At 40.3% G+C, this 13,501-nt stretch overlaps 1 protein-coding gene across 1 annotated transcript in view; it reads right to left on the reverse strand.

Moving 5' to 3' along the window:
* The window catches only part of cdc73 (cell division cycle 73, Paf1/RNA polymerase II complex component, homolog (S. cerevisiae)), a 472,921-nt gene that overhangs the window by 425,348 nt on the left and 34,072 nt on the right, over nt 1-13,501 (reverse strand). Inside the window, exons 4-7 of the mRNA XM_070887326.1 lie at nt 12,371-12,433; nt 12,190-12,242; nt 9,471-9,559; nt 2,154-2,370 (exon numbers count right to left, since the gene is read on the reverse strand). Coding sequence (XP_070743427.1) covers nt 2,154-2,370; nt 9,471-9,559; nt 12,190-12,242; nt 12,371-12,433 — 422 coding nt within the window. The remainder of the gene's footprint in view (nt 1-2,153; nt 2,371-9,470; nt 9,560-12,189; nt 12,243-12,370; nt 12,434-13,501) is intronic.

Raw genomic sequence — 13,501 nt, forward strand, 5'->3', positions numbered from 1 at the left:
ATTTCCCTAACACAATTTCCTGACTAATAAGGATTTCCTTCAGTTCCTCCTTCTCGCTAGACACTCGGTTCCCTAGTATTTTTGGAAAGTTATTTGTGTCTTCCTTAGTGAAGACAGAACCAAAGTATTTGTTCAATTGGTCTGCCATTTCCTTGTTCCCCATTATGAATTCACCTGATTCTGACTGCAAGGGACCTATATTAGTCTTCACTAATCTTTTTCTCTTCACATATCTATAGAAGCTTTTGCAGTCAGTTTTTATGTTCTCTGCAAGCTTACTCTCATACTCTATTTTCTCCCTCCTAATTAAACTCTTAGTCCTCCTGTGCTGAATTCTAAATTTCTCCCAGTCCTCAGGTTTGCTGCTTTTTCTGGCCAATTTATATGCCTCTTCTTTGGATTTAACGCGATCCCTAATTTCCCTTGCAAGCCACGGTTGAGCCACCTTCCCTGTTTTATTTTTACTCCAGACAGGGATGTACAATTGTTGTAATTCATATATGTGATCTTTAAGTGTCTGCCATTGCCTATCTACCATCAACCCTTTAAGTATCATTTGCCAGTCTATTCTAGCCAATTCACATCTCATACTATCGAAGTTACCTTTCTTTAAGTTCAAGACCCTCGTCTCCGAATTAACTGTGCCACTCTCCATTTTAATGAAGAATTCTACCATATTAAGGTCACTCTTCCCCAAGGGGCCTCGCACGAAAAGATTGCTAATTAATCCTCTCTCATTACACAAGACCCAGTCGAGGATGGCCTGCTCTCTAGTTGGTTCCTTGACATATTGGTCTAGAAAACCATCCCTTATACACTCCAGGAAATCCTCCACCACAGTATTGCTACCAGTTTGATTGGCCCAATCTATATGTAGATTAAAGTCACCCATGATAACTGCTGTACCTTTATTGCATGCATCCCTAATTTCCTGTTTGATGCCATCCCCAACCTCACTACCACTGTTTGGTGGTCTGTACACAACTCCCACTAACGTTTTTTGCCCTTTGGTGTTTCGCAGCTCTACCCATATAGATTCCACATCATCCAAGCTAATGTCCTTCCTTACTATAGCATTAATCTCCTCTTTAACCAGCAACGCCACCCCACCTCCTTTTCCTTTCTGTCTATCCTTCCTGAATATTGAATACCCCTGGATGTTGAGTTCCCAGCCTTGATCACCCTGGAGCCATGTCTCTGTAATGCCAATTATATCATATTCGTTAATAGCTGCCTGCTTTTTACTTCCCTCGGCCTCCCTGCACAGATTCCCTTTATCTGGGAGAAAGAGAGAATCATCCACATGATTGCAATAGAAAAAGTGCACCAATCTGTATTCTTGAAGATAGAGATCAGATAAATATACAAATTATTTTATCAAAGTTGTTATCCTAACTTGTTGAACATTGCTCCATGTAACATTTAAATAGAACTGTGGTATCAAAAAGTCAATGTAAAAAAAAAAGTGGTGGAAATCTAGTAACCTTCCTTTCTCCTAGAAATCACAAACTTTAGTCTCATCTCTGGACCTCAAGTTTTAGTCCTAATTTATTTATAGACTTCGACGAAAAACTAACCTGTTGTTCCTAAATTTTAATTTTAGGCAGGGGAAAAAAATGATGATCAAAAATGTAGCTTTTGCTTCCCACAATTATGCTCTTTTTTTTCAGGAATTCAGTCAAAAATTGTTCAATTAATGTGCTAGTTGCTGTTTTACTTCTCACAACGAAGGTGCCTACAATCAATGTTGTGAAACAGTAAGCCGATGCCTAAATGTCAGCTGACACACCACAAGTTTGGCATCAGTTTAAAACCCAAGCTGGAACAAATCAAACTTAACTGAACTTTGATCTTAAATTACATCAGAGACGGTCTTATTCCTGAAATACTTGTACCTTACCGTCACTTCATGTTGCTTTACAAGTTCATTTCAACCAAGTTCTTCCTCATTGTCTAAAAGCATCAACTCTTTCTGGGCTGCAGTTTCACAAGCATCAGCAACTCTTCAGTACCAAGTAGCATTCTTCATGTATGAGCCTAGATAGTGAAACCAATTGTAGCACCACAACTGCTGAGGCCAAATCTAGCTGCTGATCTTTGTGACCTCATAGAACACACTAAGCAATCATAGAGCTTTGTTCAGCTAAACTCACCTTGCCAGTGCTTTGGAGAATAGTGGTTCTTGTTCGCCACACTCTCTCTCTGCTGACAATATCTCTGGTTACGTCTACTTCAGAGTCTACAAAACTTCGTTGCTTCAAAGCTGCAATGTCATCGTCCAGATCTGTCTTGATCGTGGATCGTTTTTTTGCCATAATCTTGGCTTTAATAGCGGCAATCTTTTCCACAGACATCGCCTCTGACAATGACCTGCAACCCAAAAAATTAAAGCTAAAAAAAAAGCTCTTTGCACATAAATTTTCCCCCCGTATAAATCAATAATCCAGCCTCTTTGAAAATTGCATAGTTACACTTCATTACAGGATATGAAACTTTAGTGCCAGATTTGCTTTTAATGCAATTACAAAAATTTGAAAATACATCTAAAAGACAGATGCAAAAAGTAGATATTTATTTTTTGGAGGGGCCACAAATAAACTTGAATTTTGGGGATTTTTTAAAAAAAAAGATAAAAAGAACAAATGCATTGGAATTTGTATAGCACCATTTATGTCTTTAGGACATCCCAATGCACTTTACAGCCAACACATTACTTTATGAAAACTAATCACCGTTATTCTGTAGACAAACAGAAAGATCCCTTGAACACAAATGAGAGAAATGAATGGTTAATTTGTTTTTAGTAAGTGTTGTTTGAGCAGTAAATGTTGGTCAAATCAAGGAAAATGGTTCTGCTCTTGTTTGAACTGTGTCATGGGATCTCTTGCATCCACCCAAACAGGCAGATTTAACACCTCTTCTGAAAGAAAGCACCTACGACAATACAGCGCTCTCGGTATTGCAGTGAAGCATCAGTCTCGAATATGTGCTCCAGACTTGGAGTGAGGATTGAACCTAAAAACTGATTAAAAAGGTGTGTCACCAATAATCCAAACTGATATTTTAGGGGCATGTCATGTGTCTAATTCTACTTTTTGAACTGGTCTTTCCAGAAATTAAAAAAAAAACTAATGACATGCTCAGGACAGATCAAAACTCTCTCACTTAGAAATGATATTAAAGAAGAACTTGAATTGTTCCTGATCTAATAGACTTGCCCTCTGATTCTGTAGAGAAGTGAAATTGCTCACTTTTAAAACAGGGGCTGCCAGGCAAGCCGAATCTGATCACAATTCCTTTGAACAATGTATGCTTTTGGACTATGGTTTAGACCCCTAACTTTGAGAATGTGGCATTTCAAACTTTGAAAGGTATCAGAATTTCACTCTCATTGGTGTTGAGACCAAAAACAGGGAAAATGAATAATCAATAGTCATTAATGGTCTGTACCACAGAATGAGTGGGAGAGAAAGTCCAGGAAAGCTCAGAGGTTACTCTCGGACCAGGAATGAGCCCTCAAGACAAAATGTTATGGAGATAAAGCGTTCCCAAAACTGACTATTTGAGCAATAGCCTTTGGATAGCCCAAGCCTGAATGTCGTCCAGGTCTTTCTGCATGCGGAGTTGTGAACGGAATTGAACACTGTGCAATCATCAGCAAACATCCCCACTTCTAACCTTATGATGGAGGAAAGGTCATTGATGAAGCAGCTGAAGATGGTTGGGCCTCGGGCACTACCCTGAGTAACTCCTGAAGCAATGTCCTGGGGCGGAGATGATTGATCGCCAACAACCACAAACATCTTCATTTGTGCTAGGTATGACTCCAGCCATTGATTTAAATTTCATTAGGGCTCCTTGATGCCACACTCAGTCAAATGCTGCCTTGATGTCAAGGGCAGTCACTCTCGCCTCACCACTGGAATTCAGCTTTTTGTCCATGCTTGGACCAAGCCTGTAATAAGGTCTGGAGCTGATAGGTCCTGCCGGAACCCAAACTATATTAACGATTTAGACTTTGGAATCAAAAAAGCACAAGTGCTAAATTTGCAAGTGACAGCAAATTTGGGGGGGGGGGGGGGGTAGGGGGGGGGAATAGTCAATACTGAGGACGCCTGCAATAAATGACAGGAGGACATTAATAAACTTGCAGAATGGGCATATAATTGGCAAATGAAGTTCCATGCACATGCACCAAATGTGAGGTACCCCTGTATTGCATTTTTGTAGGAAGAATAGGGAGGTCATTTATTACTTGAAGGCTGCGAGTCTAGGTGGGGTAGAAGAACAAAAGGATCTCGGAGTATAAATACACACATCACTAAAAGTTACGACACAGGTTAGCAAGGCCATTAAAAAAAGCTAACCAAGCACTAGGGTTTATTTCTAGAGGTATAAGAATTGAAAAGTAGGGAAGTTATGCTAAACCCGTGTTGAACTTTGGTTAGACCACACTTACACTACTGCATACAGTTGTGGTCACCATATTATAAAAAGGATCTGGAGGCACTGGAGAGGGTGCAGAGAAGATTTACAAGGAGGATACCAAAAATGAGAGGATATACATATCAGGAAAGGACAATCAGGCTGGGTCTCTTTTCTCTTGAAAATGGAAAGCTGAGGGGTGACCTAATCGAGGTCTTTAAATATGAAAGGTTTTGATAGAATGGATACAGAGAGAATGTTCCCACTTGTGGGGAGTCCATAACTAGAGGCCATCAATGCAAGATAGTCACCAAGAAATCCAATAGGGAATTCAGAAGAAAATTCTGTACCCAAAGAGTGGTGAGAATGTGAAACTCACTACCACAGGGAGTGTTTGAAGTGAATAGTATAAATGCATGTAAGGAGAGGCTAGACAAGCATATGATGGAGAAGGGAATAGAGGGGTATGCTGATAGATTTAAATGAGGAAAGACAGAAGGGGGCTCGAGTGGAGATTGGACTGAATGGCCTGTTTCTGTCCGGTATATCCGATGTAATCGTATGTAAGCTGAGCATCACTGAGCAGGTTATTGGTGATTAAGTGCCTATTGATGACACCTTCCATCACTTTGCTAATGATTCAGAGTAGACTGATGGGGCGGTAATTGGCCATATTGGATTTGTCCTGCTTTTTGTCGACAGGACGTAACTGGGCAGTTTTCCACATTGTCGGGTAGATGCCAGTGTGTTGCTGTTCTGGACCAACTTGATTAGAGGCGCAGTTAGTTCTGGAGCACAAGTCTTCAGCATGACAGCCGGGACATTTTCAGGGCCCATAGCCTTTGGTGTTTCCAATGTGCCCAGCTGTTTCCAGATATCACATGGAGTGAATCAAATTGGCTGAAGACTGGCTTCTGTGATGGTGGGAACCTCAGCTGGTGGATCATCCACTCAGCACTTCTGGCTGAAGATGGCTGCAAATGCTTCAGCTTTGTCTTTTGCATTATAGATGCCCAGTTTTGTGCTGTTCTGAATCTATCCCATTTAGCATAGTGTAGTGATACACAACATATGAGGGTGTCCTCAGTGTGAAGACAGGATTTCATCTCCACAAGGACTGTGCGGTGGTCACTGCTACCAATACCATCATGACAGATGCATACAACAGGTAGATTGGTGAGGATGAGGTCAAGTCGGTTTTTCCCTCGTGTCCGTTCTCTCACAAGCCCAATCTGGCAGCTATGTCCTTCAGGACTAGCCCAGCTTGGTCACCACTAGTGGTGCTACCAAGCCACTCGGTGATGGACATTGAAGCCTCCCACACCAGAGTACATTCTGTGCCCTCACTGCCATCAGTGCTTCTTCCAAGTGGTGTTTAACATGGAGTAATACTGATTCACCATCTGAGGGAGGACCGGAAGTGGTAATCAGCAGATTTCCTTGCCTCGACTTGAAGCCACGAGGTCCATAGTCAATGTTGAGGACTCCCAAGGCTACTCCTTCTCGACTGTATACCACTGTGCTGCCACCTCTGGTGGGTCTCCCAGATATGGTAGAGGAGGAGTCTGGGACATTGCCTGAAATGTATAATTCTGTGATTATGATTATCTCAGGCTGCTGCTTGACTAGTCTGTGGGACAGTTCTCCCAATTTTGGCACAAGTCCCCAGAAGTTAGTGATGCGGACTTTGCAGGACTGGGCTGGATGTTGTGTCTGAAGTCCATGGCTAGATCGATGTCAGGTGGTCCGTCCGGTTTTATTCTTATTATTGTTTTCTATAGAACTGAGTGGCTAAACCATTTCAGAGGGCAGTTAAGAGTCAACCACATTACTGTGGGCTGGAGTCATATACAGGCCAGACCAGGTAAGGGCAGCAGATTTCCTTCCCAAAAGGACATAAGTGAACCAGATAGGTTTTTACAACAATCCAATAGTTTCATGGTCATTACTGATACTAGCTTTTTATTCCAGATATATTTAATCACCTGAATGTAAATTCCCCAGCTGCTGTGGTGGGATTTGAACTCACATCTCTGGATCATTAGTCCAGGCCTCTGGATTACTAGTCAAGTAACTTTGCTACCAGAGCTGGAAAGCTACACAAGTGTGTGGATTGATAACTCTTTTGAAACAGAGGCTAAGCAGAGGTGGGAGAAAACTTTAAATAGAAGTACACTGAAGGATTTGCTGGACTGGTGCTTGTGGACCCTTATCTGCAGGTCCTATACAGAAAGAAATGGCAAGAATATGCTATGGTCGAGAAGAAAGCTAAAACACAAATGCTGAAAATAGCAAAAGATTAAAGGGTCAGGATCTGTGCAGCATTATGTCAAATCTGCCACAAGGTGGCATAGAAAGCACACGTTTCAATAACCCTGAACGAAGAAATTAATGTTGACGTTATTTGAGATCACAAGTTTTAGTTAAATTCTGCAACAAATTCACAGTGTGCCACTATGAAACCCAAACTGAGTGCAGCTAAACTGCCTTTAGGTTGGAAGTTCAATCTGATTTTGTTTTTCTCAGCATGTGGGGGACATTAGCAAGGTCGTGCATATTGCTCATATTTAGTTGCTATGAGAAGGTGATATGTTGTATTGGTTGTTTGCGCACCAGTACAAAGTTTCATGAACCATTGTTCCACCCACTTACATACTTTGTTCAACTAATTTTGCATTTCCCAAATGATTTCCTCCGACACAACTGCTTCTCCTAGTCCAGAACCATCTGGAAACTTGACCAATTTGCACTGAGTATCTAAATCTAAGTTGTTATTATAAACAGTAGTAGTCCGAGTACCAATTGCTGGGGCACCCCACTTAGTACTGCTCCTAACTTAACTGCTCCAACTTGTACCGAGTGCTTTCTATGCTGTAGACAATTTCTTATCCATTCCCAAAGTGTACACGACATCTGATCTGAGCTTAAGTTACACGTAAAATTGTCAAATGTTTTTGGAACCATGATGAAAATGCTGGTTAAACCATGATGTAGGGCTTTTCACTGTCTACTTGTGATATCACTTCCTCAAAAGCAAGTCAAACATATTGGTCAGGTATGATAGTCCCCTTCTAATTCCATATTCTATGGTAGGAAAGTGTTGTGTAGATAACAAGTTTACTCCTGATACTGCAGGAGTGCCACAAGGATCATTCCCTGGGCCTCAGCTATTTACAATCTATTTCAATGACTTAGATGCGGGAACTGAGTGTTCTGCTGATGCAAAGCTAGGTGGGAAAGTAAGCTGTGCGGAGGATGTCAAGAGGCTGCAAGAGGATTGGGCACGAAGATGGCAGATATAGTATAATGTGGAGAAGTGTGAGATTATCCACTTTGGTAGGAACTGTGGAAAAACAGAATATTTTTGGGTGAGAGACGAGTAAAGACAGATCAATGGGTCTGTAGTTGCCTGCATTTGTTCTGAACCCTATTTTACAAAGGGGCACCATGTTAGTCAGTTTCTAATCTACTGGTACCTTCCTAGTGTTCAACAACTCTCTCCTAAGGAGTCCATAGCTCACAAATGTTGCCATGTTTTTCAGTATTCTGGGATAAATACCATAAACACCTGGAAATGTATTTGTTTGAAGCTTTTAGCAGGTTTAGGATTTGCAACTTATTTATATCAATGGCATTAATTCTGCTTGTTTTATCACTACTTGTACCTTACTGTTCTCCCATCTTTCTTATTGTTATACAACTATGCTTCCCACACCTGCAGGTCTCTCTGTCCCTGTGACCACCAATTTAACATATTTCTGCAAGTTTCTATATTCATCCCAACTAACCCCTTCATTGTCATTCCTGCAGGATTAGCACAAATCGCATCCTCTCTTTCACTTTTGATTGAATTGCTAATCCATTTAAGGTCATCCTTACTGATAATGTATCTGTTTATTCTGCATGCTCAGCATTCTGCCTTTAAAAGGTGTTCCACCTCAGCACTGTTGACAAATTGTTGATCAAACCTTCCCAGTCAACTTGCTTAAGCTGTTCCCCTATTTCTTTGAAGTTAGCCCATTACAATTATACACTTGGTCCTTGGTCATCAGTATTTCTGAATTCCATATCCTGTTGAATTTGATCATTCTGTTGCTGTTACTGCCCAAGGGTATCACACTTCTGTTTCTTGCTTGTTGTCAGGGTCACTTAATGTCACCAGAGCAAAATGTGCTCTGGTGACTTCCTTGCATACTGCGTCATGAAGCAGTCATATATTACATCTACCAATTCAGATTCAAAATTGCTTGGATATTCCCAATTTATATTTAGCTGCTTAAAGTTGCTAAAAATACAACTTTTATGTTCTTATCACTTTGTAGAGCAGTTTTCCTTCTTATGCTAGCCTGCCATCTACAGCATTCCACTAATGTTAAACTTTGTCCATGAAAAATATTTAAATCAGGGTATGTGTGTAACTTTCTATCTCTCAGAGAATCAACTTCTTTAAGTTCCCAGGCATCTGTGACATACAGGGCTATACCCCATCCTCTCCAGTCTTTCCTAAATTGCATTGATTAGCATACTCTGGGGCAAGTCATGCTTTAGATTTTCCTACAGCATTGTCATTCTCTACTGCTACAACAGCTTGCACTTATTCCCAATGTTTCCAACATTCATGCAAATATACCTTATTGTGCATTTACCTCCTTTCTTTAGGACCAATGTCTACCCATCCCTGGTATCTGGCTCCCGTATGTCTCAATTACTGTGTCGATAACAACCTGTCAACTAACTTTGACAATCAATCTCATCGGAGATCCACTTTCCTCTCTCACCATTCCTCCCCACATTGATCTAATTTAAATGATTCTCAATAACCACTTCAACAAGAAAACAGAGGACAGGCACTTTCTCCCACCTGCATGGGAATATAGAAAATTAGAACGACTAAATTAACTCAAGCCACGCTACTTTTTAAAATCAACGCAGAAGTTTTCTTCAATCTGAAAACTACCTTCATCAAATGGGCAATATATAGTGTGCATCTACATTTGTTGTAATATCTACATTGTACAGAAATATTTGCAAGATTCATAGTTCACCTGATTTGCTCGGTCTGTACAATGCCTTCTTTGTGGCCTTCCAATCGAGCTGCCAAACGCTCTTTGTCAAGTCGTACACGTTCTTCATCCTAATTAAAACAAACCGCCTTTTTAATTTTTTCCCAAATCAGAATTGCTAATTCATTCAGGAAATTTATGAAACAAACAAAATACAAGCTGTGAACTTATCACAAGGTTCAGATCATTTCAAATTGTTATTTATAAAAATACAAAACTGGACTGAACATAACATTTTTCTACATTTGATGGCCAACAGTAAATTTAACTTAATAGATTTGTGCATTTCAATCCAGAAATCTTTCTAATCTTGCCAGTGTAACCTTCATGTTTATGTAAAATAGATGCATCACATGGTATTACAATTACGGGGTCTGATGACAGACTCGTCACTTTTGTCCCCTCTGGATTTGATTTCTCCATTGTAAGATTCGGCGAAAACATAGACAGCAAAAACTTTAACTTTTGGACATTGCTTGGACACATGGTCGGTTACTGCAGAGAGCTGACAGCACTGACCTGGGTCAGGTCCAAACTTGTTTAACTTGAATACACATCAGCTGGGTGGGAATGACAATGGCTGAAAGCAGGAACATCATGGTTGATAGGCACCTTTTGTCATGGAATGGGAACCCATCAGTGAGACATTAAGTAAAATGGCCAGGGTTTCAGGCCATCAAAAGACAAAGGGAAGCTATTTGACCACAGACTCATTGGAGCCACACATTGAGGTACAGCCCAGTTGACAAAAGGAACAAGCCAGAGACTTGGTTTTGCTTTTGAGTTGCACAGCCTCAGGGGAAGTACAGTTGGACTTTTGGCACGAAGAGAGAATATTTTTGCAAGTATAAGAGAGGCAGTTTTGGCTGCCATCCCTCTCTCTCTCACCCCCTCCCCCCACTCTTCTAAGCCTGCTTGCAACGCACAAGGACTGAGCACTCCATCTGGGACGGAGAGAAGAAATACCAGAGAGCCTTGGTACTTCAACTGTGAAGTTGACCTTGAGACTGGACTTGAAGGCCCAGAAGATACGCCTCATCGGGAGAAGCAGAGAGTAAGCTAGAGGGGTAATTGGTGAGCATTTATCCCAGCCCATGCATCTTTAAGACCACCGCATAGTGTGAAAGGGTATAGTGTGTCCCAAACAAGCCTTAGGGGTTTTTGCAAGGATCATAAGCGTACGCACATTATGTTACAGATTTCAGAGGTGTAATTTTGAATCCGAGCAGGGGTGTTTTAGAAGTGGGTACTTCGCGTTAGGGGCCTGTTTAGACAGGCCAGACTGTGTGTTGTACGTGTTTGTTTGTATTACACTACCAGGGTATGTTTTTACTGGGTGCAGGTGTGTTTTAACTTGAATAAAAGCATTGTGACGGTGGAGACCGAAAAGATCTGTCTATGATTGTAATTCCGGTGTCTAGAACTATTGTAAGAGGGGCGATTCGAAACCACCAGGGGCAAAACCATTTACACCATGTCCATTGTGCCAGCCTTTTATCTCCATAAATTTCAACTTGTTCAAAGCTAAGTTGATCATATCCTGATCCATGCTAAGTCTCGCTTACCCAAAACTCCATTCAAAACTGATATACAGTGGCTCCCTCTCCCCAAAGCATTGGATTTTATAATCATCATCTTCAAATCCCTCCGTAGTCTCACTCCATCCTTTGGCTCTCTGACTCTGGCCTATTATTCATTCTTTCCCACCCCGTCAGTGTTCCCCCGAAGGTGCTCGGCCGCGCTCGGGAGATCCTGTGCAGGCCGCTCACCAGCTGCTGCCGCTGGAAAAGATACCATGCATTTGCGGCCACGCAGCAGAGTTAAAGGGACCGTGCACCAAAAAAAGATTAAAGGGAACATTGACCCCATCTCATCATAACACTGGTGACACAGCCTTCAGTCACCTCAGCTCTACTCTCTGCAATTCTCTCCATCTGTCCACTCCTCTCTATCTTAAAGAGCTTCAAAGCCATTTTTTCCAAACAAGCTTTTGCCACTGTTCCTAATTATCACACCACAACTTACTGTCTGCTCTTTTATTCCTGTATTTTTTCTTCTCTACCGTAAAACATCCAAGGATGTTCGCTATATTAAAAGGTCCTATATAAATGAAAATGAATGACGAGGCTTGTATTAAATGCCAATGCAGAACAAAAAGCAGAACTGCAATTTTCAGCACACAAACTGCTGGCTTATCTATTTACTTGCAGTTTCTTATTGATGGATGAATTCCTACCGCCTCATTTTCCCTCATTTCAATACATGCTTACTAGCTATGTAAATACAAATCTACACAATCCTACAAAATCTCAAATATGGAGACACAATTGGTCACCTTTCCAGTATTAAGTATGAATTGCACTTTATGAAGACAAAAAACTAAGTAATCAACAAAAGTTATTCTGACCATGAATATAATTTTTTGCTTATGCCATTGCGGCAGACCAGGTAGGTCCCTGACACTAGGATAGTAAATCTGAATTAAAATTGTAATGGCCCTCTGACCACTACTATTGGTCTCAGCATTTAATAGATAAAAAGAGTGTGAGGGAAGGGAATCACTTAACAGGAGTTGTTAGTAGCTTAGAGAAATCAAATCTCACACAGAAGTGATCTTACTATCACAGGTGTGATAAATGTCTTTAATCAAGAGTTTACATTCTTAATTCTACACAAGTCACAGATTGTGTAAATCAATTACCTCTATCCTGGGTTTCTTTAGTTCGGATGATATTTCTTCAGCTGCCCTTTTAACTGTCGATTTACAACAAGCACAAGAAAAATATCCAAAAGAATGAATTAAAGTTCTGAAAAAGGCATTTTGTCTTGTGGATTGTTATTCCAAAAATGTTGACAAGATCATTAAAATAGACCATAGATACCTTGCGTTGATCGCTGCAAACCGATTTCTAGAGGGGCACTTCTGTCTATACTTGCAGATGTTGCTGAGAAAAAAAAAAGATAAAATTATAGGCATCAAAAATATACATCCTACAAAGTTAGCAAATAGATTTCTCAGCAATACTCAAAGCTATTCCTTAGAAACAAAGTACTCAATTTAAATTTTATTTTGCACTATAATCTGGAAAATTTACTTCATTAATGACCTGATGGTGAAAAATGCTGTTACAAACTGAGCAACAGGAAATGCCAGGTCAACTCTATCTTTAGTATTAACTTAATGAGAATACAGAGAACCAAGATTCACATTTATCCTTTCTACCTACAAAGCACTTTTAAAATTCAATAATACAAATATAATTGATTCAGCATCTCGAATGTAATATGTTTTAGTTCTGATCCATTTTCTTTAGATTTTTATTGGCGTAACTACTAATACAATGCTACGATACAATAACTCTACCTACAGGATCATACCTATTCCGATGATCTGAGTCAGAGAGCACTGAATAAATACCTCGTCATCATATCCTTATTATCTTAAACTTCAAATGAGCGCAACCAAAACACATTCAAAAAGTCGAACAAAAATAGTAGAAATAAGGTAGTAGTTCGACATATTTTCCATGAACCATCATCGTGTCAGATTTGAGGACCAGCAGCAGCAGTTTAGCCATCAACTACAAGCTAGTTTGAAGAATATTAAATACCATATGGTATATGTGTTCAGAGTATTTAAGCATTTCCAACCATGTCATCATGTCTCCATTTAATGACGAAAGATGTCAAAGCATCTGATTTGTGAAAACCTAAAGGTCATTTATGGATGAAGAACCTAAAGACCGACATTAAATTAGTAGTTTAACAATTTGGAAGGAAGGTGAAGTATAACACAGCAATGTCAGATCTTCAGAGAAAAATAATACATTTTGATGTTAAAAAGGGAGCATTCCTTCGTAACTGGGAATGTACAATGGAATAGAAGCATACTTGTGACATTCCCATTCCTTTTACACCAAGCCGTCTTAAGGAACATGCCATTAGTTGAAAGTGCAAACTGCAGTACCAAAACCAGCCCTTTACACGAATCAGGAAGTCAATACAGAGCATTA

Source organism: Pristiophorus japonicus, chromosome 8 (genome assembly GCF_044704955.1).
Source record: "Pristiophorus japonicus isolate sPriJap1 chromosome 8, sPriJap1.hap1, whole genome shotgun sequence".
Lineage (NCBI taxonomy): Eukaryota > Metazoa > Chordata > Chondrichthyes > Pristiophoridae > Pristiophorus > Pristiophorus japonicus.